Here is a 19,078-nt window from a genome sequence, read left to right as displayed (position 1 = left end):
CATTTGTACTGTGATAAAGCTAACATACAATTCTAAAGTACAAGAAGATATAACATGTAAATATTCATGCAGTCAACATAGGAGCACCAGGATATATAAAGCAAATATGAACAGACCTAAAGTGAGAAATAGACAGCAATTCAATAACAGCAGGGGACTATAATGGCCCACTTACATCAATGGATAGATCATCCAGACAGAAAATCAATAAGGAAACATCTGCCTTAAATGGTATGTTAGACCAGAAGGACTTAACAGAAATATACAGAACATTTCATTCAAAAGCAATAGAATACCCATTCTTGGGGCGCCTGGGTGGCTCAGTGGGTTAAAGCCTCTGCCTTCAGCTCAGGTTGTGGTCCTAGGGTCCTGAGATAGAGCCCTGCATCAGGCTTACTGCTCAGAGAGGAGTCTGTTTCTCCCTCAGCCTCTCCCCCTGGCTTGTGTGCTCATTCTCTCTCTCTCAAATAAATAAATAAAATCTTTTTTTTTTTTTTTTTTTTTTTTTTAAGAATACCCATTCTTTTTAAGTGGACATGGAACACATTCAAGTAGAGATTGTAGATTAGGCAACGAAACAAGCCTTAATAAGTTTGAGAGGATGAAAATCATATCAACCATCTTTTCCAAGCACAATGGTATGAAACTAAAAACTAATTACACAAAGTAAAATTCACAAATATGTGGAGATGAAGCAACATGCTACTGAACTACTAATGGGTCAAAGAGAAATCAAAAGAAATTTAAAAACACTTTGAGACAAACAATAGAAATGTAGTATACCAAAGTTTGTGGGATGCAACAAAAAAGTTCTGAAAGGGAGGTCCATAGTGATAAATGCCTACATTAAGAATCAAGAAAAGTCTCAAATAAACAATCTAACATTACAGCTTAAGGAACCTGAAAAAAGAACAAAGTCCAAAGTTAGTAGAAGAAAAGAAATAACAAAGATTAGAGCAGAAGTAAATGAAATGGGACTAAAAAGAGAATCGAAAAAAAATTCAGTAAAATGAAGAGCTGATTCTTTGTGGAGAATAAGGAAAAATTGTTTGAAAAAATTGACAAGCCTTCAGCTAGACTCACCAAGAAAGAGGACTCAAATAAATTAAATCAGAAATGAAAAAGGAGATGTTTCACTGATACCACGGGAATACAAAGAATCATAAGAGACTACTATGAAAAATAGTACATCAACAAATTATACAACCTAGAAGAAATGGATAAATCCTAGAAACATACAACCTAATAAGAGTGAATTCAGTAGGGAGCCCTCTCTCTCTGCTGCTCACCCTGCTTGTGCTCTCTCACTCTGTCAAATGAATAAATAAAATCTTCATTAAAAAAAAGACGGAATCAAGATGAAATTTTAAAAATCTGAATAGACTGATTAGTAGTAAGATTGAATCAGTAATCAAAAACCCTCTAACAAACAAAAGTCCAGGACCAGATGACTTCACTGGTGAATTCTACCAAACATTTGAAGAAAAATTAATACCAATTCTTCTAGAACTCTTTCAAACTCATTTATGAGGCCATTATTATCCTAATACTAAACCAGACAAGGAGCCAAAACTTATATGCCAATATCTCTGCTGATGATAGATGCAACAATCCTCAACAAAATATTAGCAAACCGAATTCAACAATAGATTAAAAGGATCATACATGATCATGTGGGATTTATTCCAGGGACACAAGGATAGTACAACATCCACAAATTGATGGGATATATCATCTTAACAAAATTAAAGATAAAAATCATATGATCATTTCAATAGATGGAGGAAAGCATTTGACACATTCAACATCCATTTATGATAAAAACTCTCCACAAAGTGGCTATAGAGAGAAAGTAATAAAGACCATATATGGTAAGTGCACAGCTTGTATCATACTCAATGGTAAAAGCTGAGAGCTTTTCCTCTAAGATAAGGAAAAGGACAAGGATGCCTAGCTCACCAATTTCATTCTACATAGTAATGGAAGTCCTAGCCAAAGCAATTGTACAAGAAAAAGAAATAACAGGCCTCCAAACTAGAAAGAAGTAAACGTCACTATTTGCAGATGACATATTATACACAGAAAACCATAGAGACTCCATCAAAAAACTGTTAGAACTAAAAACAAAAAACAAACAAACAAAAATACCCCTAAAAATCCTGTTAGAACTAATAAACTCATTCAGTAAAGTTGCAGGATACAGAATTGATACACAAAAATCTTTTGCATTCTTAAATACCAGATAACCACAATGAGATATCACCTCACACCTGGTAGAATGACTATTATCAGGAAGAAAAGAAATAACAACTATGGATGAGACTGCAGAGAAAAGGAAATTCCTGTTGGTGGAACGTAAACTGGGGCAGTCACTGTGGAAAACAGTATGGAGTTTCCTCAAAACATTAAAAAATAGGAGCACCTGGATGGTGCAGTTGGTTAAGTGTCCACCTCTTGTTTCTGCTTACGTTGTGATCTCAGCAATGAGATCAAGCCCTGTGGCAGGCTCCACACTCACCAGGAGTCTGCTTGAGTTTCTCTCTCCCTCTCCCTCTGTCTCTCCCCTACCACCTTCTTTCTTTCTCTCTCTCAAATAAATAAAATCTAAAGAATAAAAAGAGAACTACCTTATAGTTCTCCTTGGGTGGCTCAGTCAGTTAAGTGTCCAACTCTTGGTTTTAGCTTACGTCATGTTCTCAGGGTCACGAGATTGAGCTCTGCATCAGGCTCTGTGCTCAGGGGATAGTCTGCTTGATATTCTCTCTCTCTCTCTCTCTCCCTCTCCATTCACCCCTCCCTTACCCTGCCTCTTGAATAATAAATAAATACATAAATACATAAATCAAACTGCCCCATAATCCAGCAATTCTACTTCTTGGTGTGTATTCAAAGAAAATAAAATTGCAATTTGCAACAACACAGATGGATCTTAAGGTCAGTGCTAAGTGAAGTAAGTCAGAGAACAACAAACACAAAATGATCTCTCTTATATGTGGAATCTTAAGAAACAAAAACAAGGGGTACCTGGGTATCTCAGTTGGTTAAGCATCCAATTCTTGGTTTTGGCTCAGGTTATGATCTCGCAGTTGTAGGATCGAGCTCCACATTGGCTCTGTGTTCAGTGCAAAGTCTGCTTCAGATTCTCTCTCCCTCTTCCTCTCACCTGCACTCTCTCTCTCTCAAATAAATAAATAAAATCTCAAAAAAAAAAAAAAGAAAAAAAAACACAACAAAAAAGCAAAACCGAAAACCACCACCACCATCAAGTCCATAGACATAAAGAAAAAATAAAAATATAAAACATTCAACAACCTGTAGGCATCTAATGAAAGAGATTATCTCAGAATGAGGCAAGCAGCAGGTTCACAGATCCATGCAATGTTGGAGCTGGTAGGGTACATGTTCTAAGTGTTCTAAATCTCACATTTTATTTTTATTTAAAACTTTTTTTTATTAAGTGAAATCTATCCCCAACATAGGGCTTGAACTTGCAACCCCAAGATCAAAAATTGCATGATCTACTAACTGGGCCAGCCAGGCACCCCTGAATCTCACATTTTAAGTAATGAATAGGACCACAGGGGAAAGGGCATGCCCCAAGTTAAAGGAGACATTTAGGGGGGCCCCTGGGAAATGCTGAGTACTGAATAGGTAGAATTCTAAAACTAACTTATTTACATTGTTACAAAATAACCAGTAAATTCAGTAGGACACACACTTATAAATAAAAATCAACATCGGCATTGTCAGTTTGCCATAATATAGACCAAACAGTCACTTGTTTTGGTAGAACTCTGAATCAAGCCACATAGGAAAATGTTCCAAACACTCATGATTTTCTATGGTAGTAGACAAGTCAGAGACCACACTGACAGCAAGTGCTGGACCATAACATCACTCATATTTAAGGACAGGAGTAGTTGCAATCAAACAATTAGGGTGTACAAGTTAGTTCCTGACTATGTTTTTATTTCTTAGCCTTATTAAAAGAAAGAATACTATCTTAACAAATCCTATTTCTGAGATTATTATATTTCTTCCATTTTGCTTTTTTAGAAGGATATTGCTATGTTGCAGCCATTCTTTTCAGAAGCATCTCTTAATTAGCAATAGAATTCAGGACCTGGTGTTTGAGATTTAGGCAATCGTGCCCAGGAAAAGTATAGCAGTTATAACACAATTAATTTGCTGCCCAAAAAAAAAAAAAAAAAAAACCCCAAAACAAAAAAAACTATAACCTTCCAAATCGTCTTAGAAATCTGTATTCTGATGGTGCAAATAAACCCAGACATAATGAAGTGGTCTTAGTGAATTCAAAGCCTTGCTCTCTCCACTCTGTATTCTTTCCATTTTTACAACAGTTTTTGGTTTAATTTAATACATTATTATAGAAGGAAGGGTCCATTAAACAGCTACAGAAAAGTGAGAAATATGTTTCTTTTAAGTTTTTTTAAATGCAGCATTAGAAATTAGAATACTTCTAAAATGATGTTCAAATGATTTTTAATTACTACAAAGGCATTGAGATGTTAATAGACTTTATATAAAAGGGAGGGATACTCTTCCATCCATCCTTTTCTGCCACAAATTCCAACCCTAAGAAAATTATTTCTTTTGATCCACTCTGATAGCATGTAATAAAAGAACAATAAAACACATGGCCCAATTACCACTGCTTCTCATCAAGCATGAATTAATGAATATCAAATTATTATTAATTGTTTTTTTTTGGCTTCCTCTCCATAGGACAATTATACATTGCTGTGTTTTGATAAGGGTTTTGTATTTAACACTTTGCAGACCAGTCTCTAAGAGGAACAGATGCTGATATCATTACACAGAAGAATAATTCTTTAAATTTATCAACATTTGGAAAATATATGATGATCATTTAATCTCCCTAATTGATGTCCGTTTTTCACAACTACCTTAGGCTTCCCTAAAATTCCATCCTCTCTTCAATGTTCTGTATGCCTTCCTTTGAGAAAGCAGTTCTATGTGCACATAACATAGTTTATAAGAACAATTTCTCACAAATATACTAGATCCTCATATAAGATTATTGAATTTTCAATTCCTCAAGAAAAAGCTCTTAAAAAATAAATGCTGTGGGGTCCCTGGGTGGCTCAGTCAGTTAAGCAACCCCACTCTTGATTTCAGCTCAGATCATGATCTCAGGGTTTTGAGATGGAGCTCTGTGTCAGGATAGGCGCAGGCCATGGAGCCTGCTCGGGATTTTCTCTCTTCCTCTGCCCCTCCCCCACTGTGCTTCTCTCTCTCTCTCTCTCTCTCTCTCTCTCAAAATAATAATAATAATAATAATAATAAAATAAAAACTATAGTTCAAGTAGTTAAAGAATTAAGTTAACCAGTATGGCATAGAATATAATAAATTGTGATCTCTGTAACTGATGACATCAAAGTCAGTGAATATTTATAGACATTCCACAAAAAGATTCTGTGTAACTGGTAATTCATTTTATTTTTATTTATATGCTGTCTGTAGCTGTAAAGTGCTATGTAGTATGAATAGATATGCAACAAGCAGAAGAACATGTCTTTGTAATCCACAACCATTATTTCTCAGAGATTATTCATATACCGGGATTTTGAAATACATGCAAAGAAAATTGAACAATTTATCATATGTAAACTATCCACATCATGTGATTTTTTTCCCATTATCCATAAATCCATGTCTATTTTTAAAACATTCTATAAAAATTATATCTCTGGCAAATTGAAGGATAACATCAAATTGTTTAGAATGTACTATTTAGTTCAATATGCTTAACAAACACATATTCAATTGTAGTTTTGAGAAGAAAACAACACTTGCTTTAGAATCAGATAATTTGGGGAGCAGAAAGGGACCCTAGAAATCATTTTGTTTGGAAGGGTCAAGTGATTCTCTGAGGTTCATACAACTTTATATGAAACATCTTTCTGCCAAACTTCCTAAAAAATTTCTATCAACATTTCTTTTGAGCATAAAAGAAACATATTTTGCTTTTTTGACAGTTTGTCAGGATGTCAATAATGTCTGTAAATCCAAATCCTTAGGGAAACAAAGATGAGAAAAAGGAAACTCTTCTATAACAGCAACCACAATGTCCACACACACATAGGGGACAGACATGGACCTAGTTAAGGTTGACACAGCTCACTGCCCTCAGAACAATCATTCCTTGGACACTGGTAGCTGGAACCTCTTGAATTTTTCATGGCTAAATCTAGCCAGACACCAGATGGTTTCCTTTTTGTATATGACCTTATTGAAGGCAATTAGATTATTTGTGCAATAGCAGAATTGTTAGATACAAGAGTCAATCTTCAGTGTAAATGCTTTTCCAGATGAAATATTCTTAAAATAAAATTGTAACTTCTTAATGTACGCTTTTCTCTTGATTTCCATGTGCCAGAATTATTGAATCCACTTTGCTGAAAATTTGAAAGAAAATAACAGTTAGAAATACAACTTCAGTACAAACATAAGCCTACAATTAAAAAATGTTAAATAACTATCATTGGCGGGGTAGTGGTGGGTTAAGCATTCAATGTTTTCTTTCTACTGCATTCATTACTATGGCTTTTGGTCAGACACCATAAACACAAAGTTACCAATGCCTGGTATTTGTACTTATGAGATGTCTTGAGAGTCGTGTCTTGACAACTGATACATACTATAAAAAAGGCAATGCCTGTGGAGTGCACCTAGACAGGGAGGAAGATACAAAGATTTCTGAGTCTTCTGGTAACCATATCTCCCAATCCATGTCATGGATTTCTAGAAGACTGAAAGTTTCAGATTGTCACCATGCACACCAAGGCCTTTGATACAATACTGGATCATAATAAGTCTGCTAAATTAGGAAGAAAACAGAATATGGAAACTGGCTGGGGAAAGCAGGAAATAGAAAGCAAAGTGTGAATATAATTAGGTTTGTTCTTATAATTGATACTGCAGCCTGATGGAACGTGGGTTTCTGAGTATTTCTCAGAACATTTTCCAGATGCAGCCTCCCAGTACCTCATTAATGTCACACATTTGTCATTAAATTCCATATTTTGGATCCCATGGAAGAATCCCACATGCTCCTCTTTTATTTACCACACCAGTAAGATGTCAGGGAACTTGCCCCCATGTAGGGCTGTTGTCCTGGTATCCAATATCACCTTGGTTATTCTATGTACCATTAAATTAAAAAATAAAATGCTGACACTGGTTATTAAAAACTACTCAAGTTTCATAGGATTTTATTTTACTATCTTAGTGTACATTGTACATAACTTTAAGATCAACTTTTACAGTTTTCACAGTTTAAAGAAAATGAGTTAAAAATGCTAGTCCTTAGTGTTTTCTTTTCATATCATTTATGACAATTAAGAGCACATTAAAAAATACTTAGATGCTATATTAATATAAAATTATATAGAACTAGCTCTAAACCTTGCATTTAAAAATAACATTAAAGGATTTGTGTAATAACCAAATTAGGTACAAAATTATATTTCAGTGCAAAAATAAAAGGTCATTCACAGAAATGGACTTCAAGACAAGAAATTATTTGAACAAAGAAGATCTTTATTTTTGTTTGGAAAAAATAAAAAAACTTCCCAAATTAAGTGGCTTCATTATTTAGTTATATTATGCCTGGTCTGATATCAGGCAACAATAATACATGTTGACAGATTATATACTTTAAAACACTATGATAGTGTAACTACCTTCAGCTGAATTCTTAGCTAAGTATAATTAATAAAATGTTTTTTTACTTTATTATTTTATTTATTTAAGTATTTTTTACTTTATTTACTTTACATTTTCAACATCAAGTGCTCATTATTATTTGTAAAAGTGATCATTTCTTAAAGTGCTTAACACTTACCCATAACTTTAGAGTAGCAAGGTTCACAGTGTATTGTCCGTCTATAAATCCAAATACTGTCACCTGCTTGTAGGTTTTCCAAAGGCTGTTGGCATATTTCACACTTTAAAAAAAAAAAGATATATGAAGTTAACATGTATTATGCATGGTGTCTAGATTCTTAGTGCAACAGGATAGAAAAGCCCTTTCACTTCATTCAGCACGGTCCTACACAGTAACACTCAGATGAAAGAGAACCCTCAGGGATTGTGAGAATGTACTTGTCCAGGATCCAAACATTGAACTTTTCAAACAAACTCTTATGACATCTCGCTACTCTGAAAATGTGCATTTCAGGGCATATTAGCACCGGAACTTCCATTTAACTCACAATAGAGTAGATATAATTTTTCAAAAATGGGTTAATGTCAATAGCAAGATCACCACTCAATATCTCAAACAAAAGCACAAAGCGTATCGCTGGCTTGCTAAGGATGAATTATGTTGTCTGCTTAGAGTCTCACTGGACAAAACAGACCTGTGATCTTAAATAGGCTTTAGGGAACAGTTTGTTTTGCATTGTGTTGGTTATGGAGGCCGAAAAATGTTGACCCGTGTTCTTTGGAAACAAGTTCACTGCTGGATGGCTGACTTTCAGGCATGAGGCTATTACTGATTAGATGGCTTTCAGAGGTGAGTTCACTGCAGCAAATTGTCATTGATCAATTCAGCATGCTTAAACAAGTCCAGGTGGTTCTCTATTATCATGGCTATAAGAGCAATACCTCTTTTCCGAGGAGTGTGGCGACATTTTTATTCTCAGTAGTATTTTATAATTAAACCAAAAATGGAAATAAATCATCCAAAATACAATAAATGGGGCACCTGGGTGGCTCAGTGGGTTAAGCCTCTGTTTTCGGCTCAGGTCATGATCTCAGGGTCCTGGGATTGAGGCCTGTATCGTGCTCTCTGCTCAGCAGGGAGCCTGCTTCCCTCTACCCACCCCACCCCCAGCCTGCCTCTCTGCCTACTTGCGACCTCTCTCTTCCTGTCAAATAAATAAATAAAATCTTTTAAAAATATATAATCAATGGAAATTATTGTTATTTACAAAAAATAAATGGGAGAATTATTTTATTTTAAAGTTTTCTGCATAATAACTTTCAATAAAGATAATGTGGACTAACTTTTGTTTTATTGAGTAAATTTTCATAACTAAAAGGAAATTTCATTTTCCCATAATTAATTGTGCAAATTTCACATTTTATTTTATATGGAATTCTATAAATTGTGGCCTAAAATTTGACTTTTCTTCTCAAAATGAGGCATCATATATCTGATTGCTATGTGTCACTGTCTAAAAGCAAATTTAAGGAGAAGCAATCAGTTGTCTAAAGAATTACAGGTGCTTGACCACATTAGGTAATTTATATCAACCACAGAAGGTCAGCACAGAAAGGACACTTGGATTTAGGCAAATGATTCTTAAACTGGTGGCCCTTGGATCTATCCAAGGAGCTTTTAAAAATACCAATGCCCAGGAATCTTTGAGAGTTTTTTATTTAACTGGGGCTGGTCCTAAGCAGTCTATTTTTCTCCTAACTGCCCCCAGGTGATGATAATGTACAGCCAAGTTGAGAACCACTAGTCTAGTCAGCTACCTCATTTAACAGAAAAGGAAACTGAAGCCAAGCTATTTAGGGGCTGGTCCAAAATGACAGTCACAGCTTGTGAAGTGAGAACTTGTACTCAGGCCTTCAGACTCCCAATCCAGTGCTCATCAAATTACACCAACAACTGTCATGTTGACCTACCCAATATTATTGTGAGAAGCAAAAGAAATGGCAAATGAGCACAAGCTGAAGCATTCTTCTGCATAAGCTTTATTTTTATTACACTAAGCCACAATTAGTTATAACTAACCATGTTCTCAAAAGCAGACTGAGTTTCAACTATTAAGCTTATCAGTCCTAACCACATGCCTCATGTAAAAAGTTACTAGGTTTCTTCTCAACAATTTCTTTTTCTTTTTGGATTTTGTGACTTTTTTATGCAACGCATGATTCATTAAAATGTTGCAAAAGCTTTTATAAAGAGGACAAGTGTTTATATTTTTACAGATTTAAATCTCTAGGGTAAGAGTAATAAATGTGTCAGTAATCAACTCTAAGCCTAAAGCCAAGATAGTAATTATAAACCTTTGAGGTTCAGGCTGCAGAACTCTGCGAAATATTTAAGTAGTGCATTATTAATGTGGATGAGAGTGTTTCTGAAGGCTTTAACTTCATCTCATGTATTTCATTAAATAATTATTTTGATTCCAGCCATCATTATGCAGTTTTATATTTCATTAACTATAATAAACATGTCCTTACCTTGAAGCAAGTGGAATGGCAGCAAATTTGTAATTCATCTAAAATCATTTTTGTTTCTGTGCCCAAAGGTTTCCAGCAATAAGTACACATATCTCTTTCAATGACAGACCTATAGGGATGTAAGGAATTACAAATACATTTGTCATCATGCAAGAGAGGGATGTTTTCCCCATAAAGTCATGTAGAAGCAATATGTTAATTTTGTTGATACTTTAGGAAATTGTGTGAAAATCAAGGAAATTTTGGGACTTACTTATTCTATTGATAGGTTTGATTCTTCTAGTTACCTCAAAATGACATCAAAGAATTAACATGAAGGAAAGTCTCAAATTATTAATTCATTAGCAATCAAGGGTGCATCTGGGCAGGGCAAAGATGTTTACAGTTTCCTAATTGAACTAGGTCATGAGTACCCCTTGAAGCTAGAAGAGGTTTTGAATTATTAATTTGCATATATCATAGAAAAAATTATACAGTAGATTAATATAAAATTTTAGGTCTTGAAACATTCAATAGGATAAAAATATAAATCCACTCAAAAATATTTTGGTAAATTCACAAATGTTGGGTCCGTATTACCCCAGACTCCAGGGTCTAGAGTCCCCAAAATGCTCTCCTACAACTCCTATAATCTCTTGGTGTCTTTTAAGACTCAGAATACAGGGCTAGCTTTCATGACCAAATTTATGTTCTCCAATCAGAAATAACCCACATATTTGATGAGGAAAAGAGTTTTGTTATTTATTTTCAAAAAATAGTGTCCAATAACATGAACCACAGATACGATCAGCAAGTCCCAAAGACCTCGGGTCAGCACCTTACAGAAGGCCAACAGCTCTGCAATTCTTTTCCTTTGGGAAGGTACTAGAACTGTCTTACATAGCACCTCACAAAGTTTATTAGTTTCAGGCAGGCCTGAAATTTCCACAGTAGAATACACAATGGGGTGGTAAAATAAAAATATCCAATACTGGGTACCTGGAGGGCTCAGGCAGTTAAGCATCTGACTCTTGGTGTTAACCCATGTCACGATCTCAGGGTCGTGAGACTGAGCCCCACTTTGGGCTCCGTTCTCAACGTGGAGCCTGCTTGACTCCCTCTGCCCCTCCCTTCCACCCTTCCCCTTTTTCATGTGTGCTCTCTCTCTAAAATAATATATTTTTTTAAATAACCAATACTTATAGAGTGCTAATCGGCTTTATGCGGGCAGTGCGCTTTCCATGCACTTGGCTCACTTAAACTCATTTATTTTTCACCACATGTCTTGAAAAGCAGGTACTACTATTTTTACATCAACTTACAGAAGAAGAAACTAAAGCACAGAAGGGTAAGAAATTTGTTCCAGTCATGCAGCTAGCTGAGTGGCAGCAGCAGGATTTGAGTGAAGGCAGAGTGGCCCTAGAGTCCCTGTGCTACCTAGGCCTGCCCACAAAGACTCTCAGACTCCCTGTGGAAAAGTGAACTAGGCATGCCTGGGAGCCTTGATCCTAGGATCAAGCCCAGGACCAGAAGCAGAGAGGAGGGAAAATGGTTAGAAGAAGGAGGTAGGAGAGAAGATTCAAGTAGAAGAATATTGTCCAATTTTATACTTTCGGTCATTCTAAGCCATGTCTTCCTAGTCCTTATGTATATCAATAAATATTTTCATCTTTCAATTAACTCTAAAGGTACTTGGGTATATATTTCTGGCAAGTACTTTCCTATGGATAATTCATATACATACATACATATGTACACACACATATAAATTTCCCCTGTAAGACTGCAGCTCTTGAAGAGTAGAAAACAGGCACTCTCTATTCTACTTCCATTCCAGAGGCACTGAGGGAGGAGCTGGGAATATAAAGAAGAGTGAAATGGTCTCCTTCTTTTCATGAGGGCAGCCAAGTGTATGATTCAATGATCACAGCGTATTATGGCTACATGGAGAGAATTAGGAGACCGTGGCCCACGAAGCAACTATTCCCCAGGCTGGAGTCAGGGAGGTCTTGCTGGAAAAAGTGCCACATGAGTTAAAGCTTGAAGACAGAGGGCCTTCAAGGTGAGCTCGGCGAGGTGTAGAGGGGCAGGAGAAAGGAATTCAACAGAGTGAACAGGATATACCCAAGAGGGTATCTGAAGTCATTAAACATCAGTTAATATTCAGAAGGAGCAAGTTCTAAAGGCCCTTAAATAATTGTGCGAAGGAATTAGTCTTTATCCTGTAAAGGGGGAAGCCACTTTAAATGGGATTGAAATGCTTAGATAAGAACTCAGGGGATTCAGCTAATTTCACACAATAATCAACAAAAAAAGTTGCTTGGCTAGTCTTGCAGAGAACTGACTTTTGCTCTGAGGACTAAGATAAAATTTCAAGGACCACTTGAGTAACAGAACTGAAACTCTTCACATTAAGAGCAATGCTTTTGTGAAGAATGTTTTCCTTCCTTAAGTTAATAATAACAATATGAGCCAAGGGAAAGCCCTGATGTTGGTATTGTCCTTATTAAGATCATACTGTTAATCAAAGACCTTTTTCAAAGCATTATGAAAAAAAAAAAAAAAACACCAAACTTTGTTTTTTTAAAATTTGTTTGTTTTTAGTTATCTAGACAGTGTTTGTAGTTCTAACGCTTGCAGGGATGACTTTATTCCTCAAGGCAGTGTGACTTAAAGGCAAGACACTTGAAAGATGACTAGTACTACAAGATCTTATAAAAGAGACAAGAAGGATATAATTTTGATGGCTGGCCTATCTGTGTTTTCTGTAGCAAATAGAGCATTAGTTTTCTTTTTCTGAAAACATTTACTGAGTACCTGCTGGGTGCCAAACACTGCATTTCAGGCTGAGGCTGTGCATAAAAATCAGACAAGCCCTCACCCTCATAAGTCATATGTCCAGCCTCTGCTATAAAGAAATACCATTCATAGAATGTTGTAAATTTGCACTATAGCTGGTTTCCAGTGGTTGGGTTGAAATGCTAATTATTTTCATTTTGTCCACTGGAAATCTGCAGGCTCTATTCTCACAAGCATCGTCTATGGGCCCCCCTGAACATTAAATGGTAAAAAAGGATCACCAACAGCAAAAGCCTGGTGTCTCTTTCCCAGAACTAACTTGATATGCACTGTAACCCCTGTCTTGAGAACTGAGAGTGGGCCCAGAGTGGGTCATAGCAGCATATCCATATCCACGCAGCGGTGGGTAAGTAAGCTGGGTTTTGAAAACCAGAAGAAGGGAGGGTTGAGGGCATAGTCAAGTGATGCAATGAAGCCTAGACACTAAAAATGTGACATCAACAGGAATTCCTGGGAATCAGCAACAGTCTAGGGGCTGGTCTGTGAAGAAGCTGGAAGGTGTGCAAAGCTCTGTTGGAATCAAGTACATCAAGTACATCAAAATCAGAGAGCAGCATTAGCCAGGAAGTCAAAGAATTAATTCCTGAATGCAGAGGTTGTTGTACATTGTTCCATTCGTACACGTATGATTCGTACACGTATGCAACAGTAACTGTCAGGAGTGCCATCTCTAAGTACAATGGACAACAAGAATCACATATTTCAATAGTATATATATATATAAAATAAAAATATATCAAATGTGAATATAAAATATTATATATGAACATATATGTATGCATACATACATATATACATATACAGTAAAATAAATAAAATATATATTATCTCTAAAAGTGTATATACACACATATATGTCTATATAAGTGTATATATGTCCGTGTAAGTATGTGTGTATACATACTTTTAGGTGTGGAAATACAGACAAACTCACCTGTCTGAAGTTGAATAAACAGTTTGTATGTATTTTCCGGAGATATTCTCCTGATATCCATCCTTCAGTGATTTACTAAAAACAAACACACATGGACATGTGAGAATTGGGTGATTTCCATAGTCTTGTTGTACACACCGATATGCAGATAACAAAGCACACATACCTCCTCATGCAGCCTTATTATTCTTCTCTGTGATGTTACCAACATCATGTACTAATGTCTTTTTTTTTTTAATACAGAGAAGACCTAACACATAAGCCATCTCCAAGATGACATAAGATGACATACCAACTGAAGTAAACAGAGAATAGGGCAAGAGCACAGGGACAAGGGTGAATGGGATAAGAAGTTACTGTTTCTCATGAAATTTATACTTGCCCCTCCCTTGTTCATTTACGAAAAGAAGCCACATGTAATGTAACAGAGAAAAGGAAATACACAAAACACGAACCAGTATAAGCACCTACAATCATCACCATTCAGGTAGGGAAGCAGAGACTCATAGGTAGAAATGTTGTTTTTACTTGAAAACACCCAAAAAAGAATGGTCCAGAATGAAAGCAAAAAAAAAAAAAAAAAGTAATTTTAAGTCTCTTTGTTCCATTTCTCAGACTGCCCCAGTTTGTAAATGTCAGTCTTTCCGGGAGACAAACGGAGTCTGGCAATGCACTAACCAGCTGGCCGCTCATAATTGCTTCCCAGTACTTGTGCTACCTGGAGTATATTACGGCTGGAAGCAATACATTGCTATTACTTCATACAGTGAGTGGTAATTCCACAATCTTCCCCTGAAATTTGTAAATAGGAAATCTCTCTCTCCCTTCAAACTGCCCACAGGCAGACTGTTGTCAGAATACATAACCCACAATGCTAAGTAAGAGTTTGCACACATTTGTGCAAGATACATACATATATTATTACTCCCATTTTATTGATGAGGAAACTGAGATGTGAAGAAATTAAGTATCTTTTGCCAAGACTACATGGTTAGTAAATGATAGAGATTCAATCCCAAATCTGAAGCCAGGATCTCCACACTATACTGCAACATCAGTGTACAATTTAGGGAGAATTAGATTCGACAGAAAAATCAAACTTGAAGCTACATTTTACAAGGTAACTTATGTGTGCTTTGAAAAACCTTTTTTGGAAAATTGTCCACTTCCTGACATATAATGAAGTTCCTTGAGTCCTTTCAGGGAGCCTTCTCCACAGATGCTCTCCCTTCTTTGAAATGGGCTCTGGTTAACACATATGTCACATAGATCATATTTGTAGTCCCCATCAGTATATTATCCCACAGTTAGGCTAATTCTTATTTTTGAACTCCTTAAAATGGAATGAGTTATGAATTAATGACCTTGTTTGATGTTTTCCTCAACATTCATCACCCCAAGCAGCAGATTTTTGGAGATACCAATTCTCTGTAATTTGAGCCAGAGTGTATCTCCTAAAAGTAATACCCCCTATTTCAGATTGGAAGTAAACAAGAGGAGGTAGAACTAGAGTTACTTAATTAAAATGGGACTTAAAATTACCATCGAAATAATGGAGTCATTTTGTATTGCATGATTTTATAAAGCTTGTTATAGACAAATAGTTACATACAATTATGTGAGAACTGACAAATGGTTATCCTATTATGTATACAGTTGTTATATTCAAGTATTTGGTTCAACCAATGACTATTTATGATTATTTGCCAAAAACTTAACACTGGATCTATTATAAAGAATTATATGCCTAGAACTTAATATATTCTAAAATGGTCTTCTATTTGAAAAAAAAAAAACAAAAAACAAGCTTACCCCAAAATAATAGCATCTCTTCTTACACATAGATTATTTCAAAATTGAAATAAATGGAGCAAAATATTTTAAATAAATTTCCAGTACCTGTTCTCCACATATGTCCTTGTATACACAAAGGTATCCTTTGGTCCTGCGTGCCTGGTTTCAGCATTGAAGCTGCAATATGAACCATTTATTTAATGTTTAAAGTTCAGTTACAAGGATAACAAAAATAATTAGGCTGTTATCCAATTCAGTGCAAACAAACAGTGCTTATATATTCCTTTTAAATTATAACTTTTGAAATGTAATTGTTAAAAGGGTATTAACCCACTTCTGCAAAATGTCTGCATATCTCCTATTTTATTCTTAGCTTCCACTGTCTTGGCCTACTTCCAGAACACTATGAAAATTGGTCACTCAGAATATCTGCTGTAGAGCATGAAGATTATTTGGAGTATCTGTATCATACATTTTGGTGTTTGTTTCCCAGGTGTTTCATTCATATTTCCAAACCACCTCTTTCCCCACAAACCTCAAAAAGTTGACCTTAATGAATTAACATGATAACATCCATTTTAATGAAAACTTTAAATCTACCTAGAGAATCTCAACACTACTGTCACAAAGAGGCTCTTCAAAAAAAAAAAAAAAAAAAAAAGTAAAAATTTCAGGGAAAAATCACATTTGCATTTTCCTATCCAGATATCAAAACTTCCCAATAACTAAGTTTCTGACTTAATGCCATTGTGTGAAGTGGTTTACATACAGCCACTGATAAAATTAGAAACTTAAGCATTTCAAAGGAGCGGTCAGGTTATATATAAGATGATTTTTAAAAACAGGAGAGTAGACCTGTCATTTGTTTTATATTTGGCTACAGTACCTGAGATTCTTCCTGGCTTCATACGAATGGGCAGGAGATCCAGTGAGCTGGTCGTTCAAAGCATCCGTGGATCCATTGACTTGGCCATCTAGCCTGGGAAAGCAAACGCGGAGGCCACTTAGAAGTTTTCTGTTTTTTTTAAATTTGTTCAATTAACATTCTTTACATACAGTGAACCTCACTATATTTTTCTGGTTTCTGTGCAGATACACGAACAGAATTACTCCCCACAGCAACCACTGTCTTACCTTTAAGAATAATCCTCAGGCATGTGTCATATTTTCTAACACTAGGACAGAATACCTTTTCACCAAGGGCAAAAACCATCTGAAATTGGTTCCAGTAACATTGTCACACCAGCAGTGCCACTGTAGAAGGCTTCTCTTGTGTATCTTGAGCTTATCAACTTGATGAAAATTATCCAGGGATTGCTTTTGGAAATTACAGTTTCCATCTTGTTTTTAATGGAAAGCAATATTTTGAGGATTACAGAACCCTGACCTAGATTTCAGTCAACTAAAACATGTCACTATGCTTAACAAATTGTAGGCATATTTTCTTTTTCCTCTGGAACAGAGGAAAATTTTAAAGCAGGAATAGCTTTAGAATTTTAGCCACTTTTCTCCCTGCAATTTAGTAAACTCTGATATAGAAGAGATGTGAAAACCAAGAGGATAGTTTTGATCTTAATCAAGCCTTATCATTTTTAAACATGCTGTTCCTTCCATTCCCAGAGAGCTCTTAAAGAAGAGGAAAACATTTGTTCACATATTATCTCTGGCATACAGAAGATCATCTTCAAGTTTTAGGATGAATGTTTCACAAAACATACAGCTACATTAAAATGATACTAAGTAATGAGAAAGTAGAATTTACATTAGAAGATTTTCTAACCTGATTATTAGAATATGTCACTCCAGGAATTATTAACCTAACTAGCAGTTGTTTGGAAACATTCAAATCATATCATATACAAAGCAAAACCCAATTTTAACAGATAAACTGCTTCAAAGCATAAAGGTTGTCTGTGAGTTTGAAATGTGTTTGTACCATCCTTGGCAGGATAAAATTGAGTATCACCAGTTAGCAAAATCAGCAAATAAGAAAGGGAAGTAATCTGCAAACAGTATTGCTATGGATTGAATTGTCTCCCCACAAAATTCATATGTTGGAACCCTAATGCTCAATGTGATTTGCAGACAGAGCCTGTAAGAAGGTAAAAAAGGTTACGTGAGGTCATGGGAGGGGCCATAGGACTTGTGACCTTTTATGCAGAGGACGTGACAGGAGAGATCTGCGTGTGTTTGTACAAATACAGAGGAGAGGCCATGCAAGGCTGTGGGAATGTGGCCATCTGCACGCCAAGGAGAAAGGCCTCAGGAGAAGCCAAACCTGATAGCACCTTGACCTTGGACTTCTAGCCTCCAGAGTTGTGAGAAAATAAATTTCTGTTGTTTAAGCCACTTGGTCTGTGGTATTTTTGTTATGGCAGCCCAGACAGAGTGATAATATGAGTAGCATTTCCTAGTTGTGTTTATGAGATTAATAACAATGCCTTCGTGAAGATTTAATTTTTATAATTGTGAATAAAACCCAAACACTGGTAAACCAATTTGAAATGTAGAACAACAAACTCTTTGATGGATTTTGCTCTGCCACTAGGTTTGGAAGATGACAGATTAATTAAAAAAAGGGAGAGGTCTTTTATTCTCGAGTAACTCTGAATGTGTGGAAAAAGTGCAAAGATGATGTGGCCAAGCCGTGTCACCCCTTCACCTAGCTTCTCCTAATACTGATATCACACATAACCATGGTACATTTGTCAAAACTAAGGAATCAACGTCAGTACAATACTGTTAATTAAACTATAGACTTCATTTGTATTTCGTCCATTTTTCCACTGATACCCTTTCTCAGTTCCAGAATCAGAACCAGGATATATCTTTCACAAAATCATCATGTCTCTCTAGTGTTCTAGGGTCTGTGATTGTTGCCAAGTCTTTCTTTGCTCTTCGTGAGATGGTGATAGATGTTACACAGGAAATTCTATCTTGATGCCAATAAGTGGTGATCTATTTTGTATTATTATTTAGAACCATAGAAATAGTTAGAAAATACTTTGTCAACCAGTGAAATCACCTGTAGTGCTTTTATTAATGCTATTGGGTCTTACCACCAGGTATTCTGGTTTAATTAGCTTGAATAGCAGCTTAGGTACTGGGATTCTTTTAAGCCTCTCCGGTGAGTCTCACACGCAAGTGAAGGTTGAAAACCAACACCTTAGAGGTTGGGCAGCCCCACATCTTACCAAAAAGAGCACTGGTTCTCAAAGTGTGATGCCTGGGTCAGCAGGTGGTTGTGACATGCACTAAAGTTTGGGAAC

At 35.9% G+C, this 19,078-nt stretch overlaps 1 protein-coding gene across 7 annotated transcripts in view; it reads right to left on the bottom strand.

Annotated features, from left to right (window-relative positions):
* Window positions 1–5,463: 5,463 nt before the first annotated feature.
* The window catches only part of SCEL (sciellin), a 324,048-nt gene continuing 310,433 nt past the window's right edge, over window positions 5,464–19,078 (bottom strand). For all 7 annotated transcript variants that reach the window (XM_059377692.1, XM_059377693.1, XM_059377691.1 and 4 more), the window contains 6 exons: window positions 16,696–16,788; window positions 15,915–15,986; window positions 14,016–14,090; window positions 10,244–10,352; window positions 7,890–7,992; window positions 5,464–6,441 (listed from right to left, as the gene is read on the bottom strand). In XM_059377692.1, the coding sequence (XP_059233675.1) occupies window positions 6,425–6,441; window positions 7,890–7,992; window positions 10,244–10,352; window positions 14,016–14,090; window positions 15,915–15,986; window positions 16,696–16,788 (469 nt within the window). In that variant the 3' untranslated portion in view covers window positions 5,464–6,424. The remainder of the gene's footprint in view (window positions 6,442–7,889; window positions 7,993–10,243; window positions 10,353–14,015; window positions 14,091–15,914; window positions 15,987–16,695; window positions 16,789–19,078) is intronic.

This window comes from Mustela nigripes, chromosome 15 (genome assembly GCF_022355385.1).
Source record: "Mustela nigripes isolate SB6536 chromosome 15, MUSNIG.SB6536, whole genome shotgun sequence".
NCBI lineage: Eukaryota > Metazoa > Chordata > Mammalia > Carnivora > Mustelidae > Mustela > Mustela nigripes.
The sequence above is the reverse complement of the archived record's forward strand: the minus strand, read 5'-3'. Positions and strand labels throughout refer to the sequence as shown.